Source organism: Triticum urartu, chromosome 7A (assembly GCF_056163025.1).
Source record: "Triticum urartu cultivar PI428250 chromosome 7A, HENAU_Tu73, whole genome shotgun sequence".
NCBI lineage: Eukaryota > Viridiplantae > Streptophyta > Magnoliopsida > Poales > Poaceae > Triticum > Triticum urartu.
In genome coordinates, this window is record NC_141879.1 from 138,095,690 (window position 1) to 138,108,799 (window position 13,110).

General features: G+C 48.9%; 2 protein-coding genes and 1 pseudogene across 2 annotated transcripts; 2 read left to right on the forward strand and 1 right to left on the reverse strand.

Annotated features, from left to right (window-relative positions):
* Positions 1–1,568: 1,568 nt before the first annotated feature.
* Positions 1,569–2,709, forward strand: LOC147958576 (protein FAR1-RELATED SEQUENCE 5-like; annotated as a pseudogene).
* Positions 2,710–2,722: 13 nt separating this feature from the next.
* Positions 2,723–3,904, reverse strand: LOC147958577 (protein FAR1-RELATED SEQUENCE 5-like; the record flags this gene model as incomplete). The annotated part of the gene is made up of 2 exons (XM_087532200.1): positions 3,809–3,904; positions 2,723–3,442 (listed from the first exon to the last, which is right to left on the reverse strand). Coding segments are annotated over exons 1-2 (816 nt in total), but the record flags the coding sequence as incomplete, so codon positions are not given.
* A 611-nt stretch (positions 3,905–4,515) lies between these two features.
* Positions 4,516–11,634, forward strand: LOC125523746 (uncharacterized). The gene is made up of 5 exons (XM_048688809.2): positions 4,516–4,784; positions 4,901–4,950; positions 5,076–5,199; positions 5,275–5,382; positions 10,780–11,634. The coding sequence occupies exons 1-5, from the start codon at positions 4,598–4,600 to the stop codon at positions 11,397–11,399; spliced, it is 1,089 nt and encodes a 362-aa protein (XP_048544766.2). The 5' UTR covers positions 4,516–4,597; the 3' UTR covers positions 11,400–11,634.
* Positions 11,635–13,110: the final 1,476 nt, after the last annotated feature.

Consider the following 13,110-nt stretch of genomic DNA (forward strand, 5'->3'; position numbering starts at 1 on the left):
GACGTCCGTCGTCGTCGGCTTCATCTCGGACTCTGCCGCCATCATGCCTCCACCAAGCGGCGTCCCCGACCTCGCGCGCGATCGGCTTGATCATCCGCTCGCCGCCGCGATCCGCCTCATCTATGCCGCGCGACCGACCTGGCCCGTCGGTTACGCGCGCCTCCGCAGGTCCCGTGAAGATCGTCCCCGAGTTCAGCGCGCCTCTCCACCGATCGAGCATCGGGCTGCCGCTGCGTCGCCCTGTCGGGCCGCATCGCTACCGTTGTGACTGCGGGGGATGTTGAGTATAATATATATTAGAAAGTATAGGATAGACTAGGATTTGTTCCTACCTTATCTTGTACTCCAAGTTGATCATTGTACTCATATATATATACCCACGAGGCTCAAGCAATACAATAAACTATTCCACCAATCCCTCTCTCCCTTCTAACATCTCTCAATATCTATGTGGGGCCCATCTACTAGTGATGGACGAAAAGAAGTAGGGGGGAACATCTGTCAGTGATGGACGAAAAGAAGTAGGGGGGAAATAAAATTCTGTACCCATGCAGAGTCGAACTCCAAACCTCGCAATTGGGGGCGACCACGCTAACCATCTAATGGTTGACTTGAGGAAGTAACCTTCTTTATATTATTCAGGCATTCACGTGATAGCCATTGGGAATTTTTTTATTTTTGCGTGACAGACATTTTACATACGACCCGTGCGACCTTTTCTGAACATATCATGGTGTATATACAGCTCTGGCCGTCGACATTGTACCAACCCCTCTTTCTCTTGTTAACCCGATTTGTACATGCAAATAAGAGTAATAACACAAACTTTGAAGGAAAAAAATTGTACGGATAAAATCTAAAGACCATCTTTAACCATGCAAAGTGTGTGTGTGTATCTGTTGCTACGTGTGTGCTACTGCCATCGCACTGATGCTGCGTGTGTGTGCTACTGGCCCGCACACACACATATCACATGAGGGGTAAAATGGTCTTTTCAAGTCTTATTTAGGCTTAAAATGGACAAAAGTGTCATAAAAGACATAAAATTTAAACTCTTTATTAGATAGGGAAGAAAAAGTTTTTCAATGTTAAATAAGGAAACGAAATTTAAGATAGTGTTAAATAAGGTATTCTTTCAAACGAGATCCCGGAGTATTGGCTTCGTATCCTTCAGGTTTCAAAAGAAAAGGAAAACCATTTGCTTGAGGTTTGCTGCGGAGGTTTGTCTTCACTGAGGCAGCAGGTAGCCGCCTGCATCCAACAAAAAACGTGTAGTTATGCAGCTTGGACTGAGGCGGCTTGTGCATGCATGCTAGTTGCTACCGATGCTCGGAAGAAAATCCTATGTGATCTGGGTCGTACGCCCATGTTGTGAGACCCTTTCGAGAGGAGAACACTTGACAAAAGCTTTTCAACACAAGCAATTAATTCTTTAATTAATTTCAGCAACAAATCGCTAATCACGTTCCGTCCGTCCCACTCTGTTCCCCACGCCTCCTAGTCCTTTCAGCTTCTACTCCTATTCATCTTCTTTGTCTCTTCCATCTCGCCGGCGACGAGGCCGCACCATGGCGCCGCCGAACGACGGCGACGAGGCACCAGCGCAATCAGCATATATGGCCGCACATCCATCGGGACCTCCTCTGCCCACATCTCCACTCATGGTGAGTACAACCTTCTGCACGAGAAATTATATCCTTCTGAAGCACGTTCGATTGATTTCAGTACTCTCGCAGCAGTCGCCATGGAACACAGTTCCACCATGGACGAGCAGCGCAACAAGAAACGATCAGGAGTTTCAAGATGGAAATATGGCAGCCCATCCATCGGAACCTCCTCTACCCACACCTCCTCCACTGATGGTGAGTACAACTTGTTACAAACAATATATAGTGAGCAGATTTAACACAAACATGTCTTTCTTCAGAAGCACGCATCTAAGTTTTGGTAAAGAACAGATTAATAGCATCAATCCTTTGTATAATTATTTATTTCTGAACCATGTTTGAATGATTACATTACCCTCGCAGCAATCGCAGAACACAATTCCACCGAGGATGAGCAGCACAGCAAGGAACGATCAGGATTTGCAAGATGAAAATATTGTTCCAAGAGTTGGGAAGACCTTTCAGTGTGAGGAAGAGGCATATCAGTTTTACAATTCTTATGCTCAAACCAAAGGATTCAGCATTAGGAAGTGCCACCTTAAGCATAGAGGAGATGGGACTTTAAGTTCTAGATATTTTGTTTGTAGCAAGGCAGGTGTGAAGGGCACTCATCCGACACATGTAGCCAAGAAAGAACAAGCTAATTCGAGAACTGATTGCATGGCTCGTGTTCAATTCAGCATCACTCGGGAAGGTATTTGGAATGTGCAGAAAGTCATGCTCGATCACAATCATCAGCTTGTAAGTCCAGATAAGAGGCACATGCTTAGATCGCAGCGTCAACTCTTAGATGCCGATCGCCATATGATTAAGCAGATGAGGACATCGGGAATTAAACAAGCTGAAATATATGATTTCTGTGAGCTTTGGTATGGTAAAGATGCAGTACCCTTCTTGCAAATGGATTGCAACAATTTTTTATGAAGTGAGCCCTCAAAGTATTTGGAAACCAAAGATGTTCAAACATTAACAGAGTATCTAAAGAACAAGCAAGCTGAGGACCCTTCGTTTTTCTAACGCCATGCAACTAGATGATGATGATACGCCATGCAATAAGCAAGCTGAGCGTCGGGGAAGAAGATATTCATTATTGTGCCATCATCATCATCTAGTTGCATGGCGTAGAAAAACGAAGGGTCCTCAGCTTGCTTGTTCTTTAGATACTCTGTTAATGTTTGAGCATCTTTGGTTTCCAAATACTTTGAGCGCTCACTTCGTAAAAAATTGTTGCAATCCATTTGCAAAAAGGGTACTGCATCTTTACCATACCAAAGCTCACAGAAATCATATATTTCAGCTTGTTTAATTCCCGATGTCCTCATCTGCTTAATCATATGGCGATCGGCATCTAAGAGTTGACGCTGCGATCTAAGCATGTGCCTCTTATCTGGACTTACAAGCTGATGATTGTGATCGAGCATGACTTTCTGCACATTCCAAATACCCTCCCGAGTGATGCTGAATTGAACACGAGCCATGCAATCAGTTCTCGAATTAGCTTGTTCTTTCTTGGCTACATGTGTCGGATGAGTGCCTTTCACACCTGCCTTGCTACAAACAAAATATCTAGAACTTAAAGTCCCATCTCCTCTATGCTTAAGGTGGCACTTCCTAATGCTGAATCCTTTGGTTTGAGCATAAGAATTGTAAAACTGATATGCCTCTTCCTCACACTGAAAGGTCTTCCCAACTCTTGGAACAATATTTTCATCTTGCAAATCCTGATCGTTCCTTGCTGTGCTGCTCATCCTCGGTGGAATTGTGTTCTGCGATTGCTGCGAGGGTAATGTAATCATTCAAACATGGTTCAGAAATAAATAATTATACAAAGGATTGATGCTATTAATCTGTTCTTTACCAAAACTTAGATGCGTGCTTCTGAAGAAAGACATGTTTGTGTTAAATCTGCTCACTATATATTGTTTGTAACAAGTTGTACTCACCATCAGTGGAGGAGGTGTGGGTAGAGGAGGTTCCGATGGATGGGCTGCCATATTTCCATCTTGAAACTCCTGATCGTTTCTTGTTGCGCTGCTCGTCCATGGTGGAACTGTGTTCCATGGCGACTGCTGCGAGAGTACTGAAATCAATCGAACGTGGTTCAGAAGGATATAATTTCTCGTGCAGAAGGTTGTACTCACCATGAGTGGAGATGTGGGCAGAGGAGGTCCCGATGGATGTGCTGCCATATATGTTGATTGCTCTGGTGCCTCGTCGCCGTCGTCCGGCTGCGCCATGGTGCGGCCTCGTCGCCGGCGAGATGGAAGAGACAGAGAAGATGAATAGGAGTAGAAGCTGAAAGGACTAGGAGGCGTGGGGAACAGAGTGGGACGGACGGAACGTGATTAGCGATTTGTTGCTGGAATTAATTAGAGAATTAATTGCTTGCGTTGAAAAGCTTTTGCCAAGTGTCCTCCTCTTAAGAGGGTCTCACGACATGGGCGTACGACCTGGGTCGCATAGGATTTTCTTCCTGCTTTGCCTGATGGGCTCACGTATTTGGCCATTCACATCCTTTGTCTGTTCCCTCTGTGAATGCCGTAGCCTCAGGGGCGCGCACCGCTGCCAGCCAGTGCCACTGATCGATGTGGCAAAACGAGAGATATGAGCTACGTACAATCCAGACCAGCTTCGTCCGTTGGTTCCAACCAAAGTAAGGCTGCACAGCACAGGATAGGCACCGGAGAAGAAGAAGCTAGCGTACGGCTACTTTGCGCGTCACGAGGAGTAGTGGCTAGCCTCTGACAGAAGAACACTCAATGCTGGTGGCGGTCACACACTCACACATACCAAGGAATAGGATGGATGTGGCTACTTTATATCTTCTTGCCTTCACGTCCGTATGCATAACCAACAAACAGTAGTAGAACTCTCTTCTTCCAGCTCTTCTCGGCTGCTAAGGTGACACTCTACAATAGATACACCTTGTGATGAAAATGGCGAGAGCCCTGTTCATCGCGGTCCTTGCCACGTGCTTTGTGGCGCTCGGCCTGCCCGGCGAAGCGGCGGCCGAGAGGAAGACCGTCGGTGTCTACGAGCTCAACAAGGGGGATTTCTCAATCAAGGTCACCAACTGGGGCGCCACCCTCATGTCCGTGATTCTCCCCGACTCGAGAGGTAATGAAATGACACGCTTCTTCCTTCCTTCCTTCCTTCCAAAAGGCCCGTGGTTCTCGTCCGTTGCTTCTGCAAATGATCTGGGATTATCTCACTCTTCTTCCCTTGCACTGTAGGAAACTTGGGGGATGTCATCCTGGGCTACGATACGGTTGCTGAATATATGGTAAGATCACGAATAAACGCCTTTGTTTCTTTTCCTAATACAACATGGTTTAGTTCTTCTTCTTTAGCCGCTGACAAAGTTGGTTTCTGCTTTTGCTTTGCATCCGATCGCGTGTTTATACACAGAATGGCACCGCCTACTTTGGAGGGTTGATCGGCCGCGTCGCCAACAGGATCGCCAATGCCCGGTTCACGCTCGACGGCAAAGTCTACCGGCTGGTTCCCAACGATGGCAACAACACGCTCCATGGTAGGTCCAAGAGAAAAATTTCTCTCCTGGCTCCTAAGAGCTGCGACTGATCATCTTTTTGCTGTGGTTCTCTAGGTGGTCACCGGGGATTCGACAAGGTCGTGTGGACGGTGAAAGAGCACGTCGCCGGCGGCAGCTCCCCCTTCATTACTCTGTATTACCATAGCTTCGACGGAGAGCAAGGTAAGGAATAATTTGAAGCCCTTACAATTTTCTGATATTTTCATCAAGAGGAAGTTGCATAAATACTCGATTTTTGGGGCTGACATAACGCAGAACCACAACTCCAGAGGATTTTAACAGAAAACCACAACTCCGGGCCTAACCGGTAACAAAAAAACACAAATTTGTTCTGGTTAGTAAGTTAAGGAGAATTAGTTACTTCTTGCTCAAGTCCACTCCGCCGATGACTATAGAGAATGCCAGGGATGGTGGAATCAGGAAGAAACTCTCTTATGAGAATACGTCAAATGTAACAAGTCATAGAGGGAGTGAAATAGTGGTTGCAGAGGCGGGCAAAGCAGATACGGTCATGACTGAAAAAGCAAAAGTAGCTAGTGGAGCGAAGGAGGGAGAGGTGTATGTGGGAGAGGGGAGAAGTGAGGGGCTGGTCCATAGTTCATAAAAGGAGGAGCAGGTAAAGAAGCAAATGTCCAGATTTAAGAGGAGGAAAAGGGAGGAGGGGATAGGTAACCAGCAGGGTCTTGGTGTGGTCGTAGGAGAGAAGAGGCAAGGGATGGACATGGATGTTGTCGAGGAGGAGGAAGATAGTCAGAAGAGGGCTCGGACAGAGGAGAAGATGACTCAAAACCATGAGGCGGGGCTGTCGGAACAGCTCCGCGAGCAGAAATAAAAATTATAGCATGGAACTGTCGGGGGCTTGGGAACCCCGCGGCAGTTCGAAGCCTTTTGGAATTACAGAAGGCAGAAGATCCCGATGTGCTCTTTCTCTCTGAAACTAAAAGCTATGAGAGGGAGATGGAGCATTTGAGGTGGAAGCTTGGTATGCCAAACATGGTGGTGAAAGATCCGGAAGGTCGTCGGGGAGGGCTCGCTCTCTTTTGGCGAAGGGGAGTGGATGTACGACTACGGTAGAAGGATAAATACTTTATAGATGCGGTGGTGATGGAGGAAAATGGAGTGCAGTGGCGGTTGACGGGCTTGTATGGGGAGTCCAAAGCGGGGGAGAAAGGAAATACGTGGAAGGCATTGAAGTCATTGAAGGGGCAGCTGAACCTACCATGGCTATGTTTGGGCGATTTTAACGAAATCCTATTTGCAAATGAGAAGGAAGGAGGGCCGGCTCGGGCCCAAGGGTGTATGGATGCTTTTCGTGCCACACTGGAGTTGTGCGGGCTCGAGGATTTAGGATTTGAAGGAGATCCCTATACGTGGCGTAACAATTGGCATGATGTTGAAGGGTATACAAGGGAGAGGTTGGATCGGGCAGTGGCATGCAATAACTGGCGCGGGTTGTTCCCTCTGTATAAAGTAATAAACGGGGATCCTCGTCACTCTGACCACAGGCCGGTTACAGTTCTGGTGGATGGCATGCAGCAGGAGGGAGAAGGTGCTAGAGGTGATGGGTGTTTTAGGTTTGAGGCAAGATGGTTGATGGAGGAGGAGTGTGCTCGGGTGGTGGAAGAGGCGTGGAATGCAGCATTTGTAGAGGGGGATGCTTCTGTTAAGGATAGACTGGCTAAGGTGGGGGGAGAACTCACAAAGTGGGATCGAGAGGTGTTGGGTGAGCTAAAAGGAAGGATTAAGAAGGCAAAGAAGGAGCTTGAGAACTGTCGGTGGGGCTGTATTAGTCAACATAAAATAAACCAGGAGCATCTTCTTCGATTTAAGCTCAGCAGGCTGGAGGATCAGTACAATTTATATTGGAGGCAGAGGGCGCATGTTAATTGGTTGGAGAAGGGAGATAAAATACAGACTTTTTCCACGCCCATGCAAATGAGAGGAAGAGGGTGAATACGATAAAGAAGCTTAGAAAGGAAGGGGGTGAGGTAGTGGAGGGAGAAGAGGAGATAGGAAAAATTATTACCGACCACTACAAAAGTTTGTTCATGTCTTCTGCAGGTATCGCCAACGACGAGGTGCTGTCCCACATGCACACCTCGGTCACACACGATATGAACTCTTGCCTAACTCGTGAATTCACAGAACAAGAAGTAAAGGAGGCCCTGAATTTCATTGGTGATTTGAAAGCACCAGGTCCGGATGGCATGCCGTCCATATTCTATAAGCGGTTTTGGGAGCTGGTCGGGCCAAAAGTGAAGGAGGAAGTGCTGGGTGTGCTGAATGGTGCTCCGATGCCGAATGGATGGAACGAAACTACTATTGTGCTCATACCCAAGGTCAAAAACCCAGAGAAGGTCACTGAGTTTAGGCCTATAAGCCTTTGTAATGTTTTATACAAGTTGATCTCAAAGGTACTTGCAAATCGGCTCAAGGAAATCCTGCCTGAAATCATCTCGCCAACACAGTCAGCATTTGTCCCCGGTAGGATGATCACCGATAACGTGCTCCTGGCATATGAAATCACTCACCTGATGCATAAACGGAAGGGAGGGCGCAAGGGACTGGTGGCGGTGAAGCTTGATATGAGCAAAGCGTACGACCGCGTTGAGTGGGGCTTTCTAGAACGGGTCATGATCAAAATGGGTTTCGCTGAACAATGGGTGCACCTGATTATGAAGTGCGTTAGATCAGTTTCATACAGGGTAAAGATTAATAGGAGTTTGTCAGAAGTGATCACCCCAGGCAGAGGACTCCGGCAAGGGGATCCTTTATCACTGTACCTCTTTATAATGTGTGCGGAGCCTTTCTCTGCTATGTTGTACCAAGCGGAGCGGGAGGGCTCTATACAGGGGGTTCAGATATGTCGTGGAGCTCCAAAGATAAACCACCTTTTTTTTGTGGACGATTCGCTAATTGTTATGAAGGCAACAGTGGAGGGGGCAGCCAAACTGCAGCAAATTTTAGCTCTTTATGAGGATCAATCCGGCCAAATGATTAATAAGGAGAAGTCTAATGCCATGTTCAGTAAAGGAACCAGTGTAAACACACGGGGGGCTGTCCTGGCTGGCCTTGGCATAGCAGTAGAGTCCTTTAATCAGCGATATCTGGGACTGCCAGTTCACATTGGAGCATCCAGGAGTAAGGAATTTGAATATTTGAAACAGAAGATTTGGCAAAGGATTCAAGGGTGGAAGGAAAAGCTGCTATCGAAGGCGGGGAAAGAGGTCTTGATCAAGGCTGTAGCTCAGGCGATACCCACGTACGCAATGTCATGTTTTGATCTCACAAAGCAACTTTGCGAAGAGATTAGCGCACTTATTGCCCGGTACTGGTGGAGCCAACAAGATAAAAGCCGATGTCATTGGATAAGCTGGGAACGAATGACGAAATCGAAGAAGGATGGAGGACTTGGGTTCAGAGATCTGCATATTTTTAATCTGGCCATGTTGTCTAGGCAGGGGTGGCGATTACTCGAGGCTCCGGATACACTATGTGCGCAAGTACTGAAGGCTCGCTACTACCCAAACTGTTCTCTTCTTGAGGCGACAGAAAGAGAGGGTATTTCTTATACCTGGAGAAGCATACTGAAGGGGGTTAATCTGCTCAAGGAAGGAATTGTTTGGCGGGTGGGGTCGGGGGATAACATCAAAGTGTGGGAGGATCCGTGGATTCCTCGAGGAGATACTAGAAAGCCAACATCAGTAAGAGGGAACACAGTTATCACACATATTTCTGAACTAATGGACCCGGTTAGGGAAACCTGGGATGAGCAGTTAGTAAGGGACCTTTTCAATGAAGATGATGTGTCGCATATCCTCGCTATCCCGGTGCGACCGGATATGGACGATTTTGTAGCATGGCACTATGACCCCAAAGGAAAATTCTCTGTAAAAAGGGCGTATCATGTCGGTATCCAGATAAGAGATGCAAGAAATGGCAATGATGCAGGCCCATCATTGAGTCAGGGAAGGGGAGAGGATAAATGGCAAAGATTGTGGAACCTGGAGATGCCAGGGAAGGTGCGTATTTTTCTGTGGAGGTTTGCGCATAATAGCTTGCCCCTCCGTATGAATATTAAACGAAAAAGGGTGGACTTGGATACAAGATGCCCAGTGTGTGGCCGGCTGGATGAGGATGGTGGTCATCTGTTCATAAAATGCAAAGCTGTCAAGCAAGTTTGGAGAGGATTGGAGCTAGAGGATACAAGAAGTGCTCTGTTGGAGTGCACTGGGCCAGGAGAGGTGTTTGATCACATATGGAGCTTGGATAATAGTAAGCGAGATACTTCCCTTATCCTGCTATGGGAATGGTGGTCAGTGAGAAACAAGGTAAATGCAGGAGAGACGATGAGGTGCACTGACAATATCTGCTATACTATCCGACAGTATTTTTATGAATTCAGTAAAAGTGTTATGAAGCCTGTACAAGTGCCTCCCCAGGACAAGGTTACGTGGAAGCGACCCCCACCTGATGTCGTTAAAGTCAATTTTGATGCATCCTATCATGCGGACACAGGGAGAGGAGCATTTCTGGCAGCAAAGGCCGGCACACTTGAGCATCTTACAGGGCCTCTACATGCAGAAGCTTTGGCATGTGTGCTAACTACTGAAGCAAGTGCGGGACTGGGCATCCACAGGGTGATTCTTGAGTCTAATTCCCAAGTGCTTGTCCATGCACTCAATTCTGGTGAATATGAACGAGCGCTGATCGGTGTCCTCCTACGGGAGACGCGAAGTATCTGCCATCTGAACTTTGAATCATTTAGTTTCAGTTTCTGTAACCGAAATTGTAATAAGGTAGCACATGAGTTAGCTGCTTTTGGCTTCAGATCGGGAGCTGCTGATCTGTCGTGGATCGAGTATGCCCCAGACTTTGTTTCTGTTCTGGTCGCCAGCGACATTGCTGAGCCAGTTTAGTAATGGAATGAATTGTTCCGGGTCAAAAAAAAGTTAAGGAGAATTATGACATATGGGTTCAGTCTTAAATGATCAATCTGGGGAATTCTCAGCCAATCTAGGCCAACCATTTTAAAATTTGGACAATTTTTTATAAGAATCGGTCAAATTTTCTTAAAGAATCCAAAGTTTTCAAAAAATCATCTGAAGAACATGTTAAATGGTCAATTTGGGGAATTTTCAGCCAAGTTAGCCCAATCATTTGAAATTTGGACAGTTTTTGTAAGATAAAACTGATTGATTTGTGCTTTTTTTACTGATTGGTCCTGGGGTTTTGGTTTTTTGTTAAAACCCACTAGAGTTGTGGTTTTGTGTTACCTCGGTCTCAATAATTGTGTATTTGTGCAATAGTCTTGCTAAATCTCAATAGACCGAGACTTCGTTAAGTCTCAGTTGATGTTATATTCATGAGATATTACGTTGAAATCCGTGCATTTTTTTTTCTCTGTTTTTTTACATATTATGTCACTTCACTGAGACTCAGTCTGACTGAGACCTAGTCACACCCTTTGTGCAGTTTCCTGTTTCATCAAATTGAGGAGCTCTTCGCTTCTCATTTTATTTCAAAACATAACTTAACGAAGTAGCAGAACTTGAACAGGGTTCCCAGGCGACGTGGACGTGCACGTGACGTACCAGATCACGGGCACGCACGAGCTGAGCGTGCGCATGAACGCGACGGCACGGAGCAAGGCCACCCCGGTGAACCTGGCGCACCACGCCTACTGGAACCTCGGCGGGCACGGCAGCGGCAGCATCCTCGGCGAGGAGGTCCGCCTCTTCGCCTCCCGGTACACGCCCGTGGACGCCGCGCTCATCCCGACGGGCCGCCTCGCGCCCGTGGCGGGCACGCCGTACGACTTCCGCAGGCCGGCCGCCGTGGGCTCGCGCATCGGCGGCCTCCTGAGCCGGGGCGTCGATGGGTACGACATCAACTACGTCGTGGACGGCGGGGGCCTGCGGCGGGTGGCGGCCGTCCGGGACGGCGCGTCCGGCAGGGCAATGGAGCTGTGGGCGGACCAGCCTGGGGTGCAGTTCTACACGGCCAACGGGCTGAGCGGCGTGAGGGGAAAGGGCGGCAAGGTCTACGGCCGGTACGGCGCGCTCTGCCTGGAGACGCAGGGGTTCCCCGACGCCGTGAACCGCCCGAGTTTCCCGTCGCAGATCGTCCGGCCGGGGAAGGTGTACAGGCATGACATGGTGTTCAAGTTCTCCTTCTAGTAGCTAGTACTAGCTAGTGGTAGCGTGGTACCTGAGCTCGGTCGTTTGTCAGGCAACACAGTCGTCTCGTGTTTTGTGTAGTGTCTGAATTTGATCGGTTGAGCTTCAAGGGAGGAATAAAAGCATGCTGCAGGTTCAAGCCTTTTTTAGATATTGAAGAGTAAAATGCACTCTGGGTCACTCTTTATTTTTTTAAATATACTACTATGTAAACTAATATAAGACCATTTACAAAGGGAGTACTTTCATAAAATTGCACTCTGCATCACTCTCCAGCATGCAATATCGTCACTGCTTTATGAACCACGGCATGGATGCAAGCCGGAGGCGGCCGCATGACGACGGGGCCCACCTCTGCTGTGACCCCCTCGTCGCAGCACCGTAGGTGTTGCAAGCGATGCTGCGACGGTGCCACCTTCAATGCCCTTTGCTGCAGTGCCGTTGTGCTGCAAGTGAGCAACGGGGTGCGACAGGAAGCTGTGGCTGCAATGACCGGCGAGCCTGGCAGGGCTACGACGTGTGGGAGAGGAAGGACGAAGCAGGGGTGGGCGCTGCATTTTGGAAGAACAACGAGTGGAGGATGACGAGGGGATGCTACGCTCACAGCCACACAACATTAAAGTCCAACCCCCAGCTTCCCACCCACCCCCGCATCTCACTGAGCTCTCCCCGCCTCAAATCCCCATCTGAGAGTCCGCATGGCTGGAGCGTGTCGCCGCGGCGTGCGGGTTCGCCGGCTTGCGCCGGTGGCGTGGGTAGCGGAGCCGCGGGCATTTCCGCCCCCGGTAGTGGCGTCGCTGCCCGAGATCGACCCGCACTCGCCGAAGCGCTTCCCCGACCGTGACGAGTGGGGAGAGATTCACCTTCACATCCTCCGCCACACGAACTTCGTCGAGCGCGCGCGCTTCATCGGAGACGACGGCTGCGAGGATGTGGAGCTCCTTCTCTGGGCGATCCAGGAGGCGGAGTCATCGGATCCGCGGCAGGCCGCCGCTGGGAGAACTTCAGGACGGCGAATCCCTCAAGGCTCAACATCCGCTCGCCCTCATGGGAGGGCATCGCCAACATCCCGCCGGAGTTCCTCCCTCCGGGGACCGTCTGGCCCCGCGTCGTCAGTAGATCGACTGCCCCGACTGGTCCAAACACAGCGACGACCCATCGATCCCCCGCCTTGGCCTGGTGAGTTAGGTATGCATTTGCGTGCTGATTTAACTCTTAAGGCTAGATCGAGGGAATTTCGTTCGCGCCGTCGGGGGATGCGAGATTGTGCTGTTTCGATTATTCACTCGCCTGATCAGGAGTCGATGGTAGAGTCGAGGGTTCTCCCTCCTGGTTCTAGTAATAATAAGGAGTGTGTGGCTGCTTCTGCAGCCGGTGAGACCTCATCGAAGTTGGTTTCCGGCGAGGGGCTCGACCATAGTTTAAAATCTTGTCCCAAACCAGGGTCGGCGATTCCCTGTCGTTCCCCCCTGTGAATCCAGCTTTGCCTGGCCCCACGTTCAAATTACGTGTTATTGGGGAGAAAGAGGGTAGGGCGAGGGGATTACATAAAGACGAATCCCTAGAAAACGTGGAGGAGCATTTTGGCCAGCTCTGGCTTATTCCCTCTCCCCCTCGCCGCCGCTTCCCTAGAAACCCTACCCAGCAGCCACAAGATCCTTCAAAAACCGGATTCCTTTGCTGGATCCGGAGAGACTTGGTCGAGAACAAT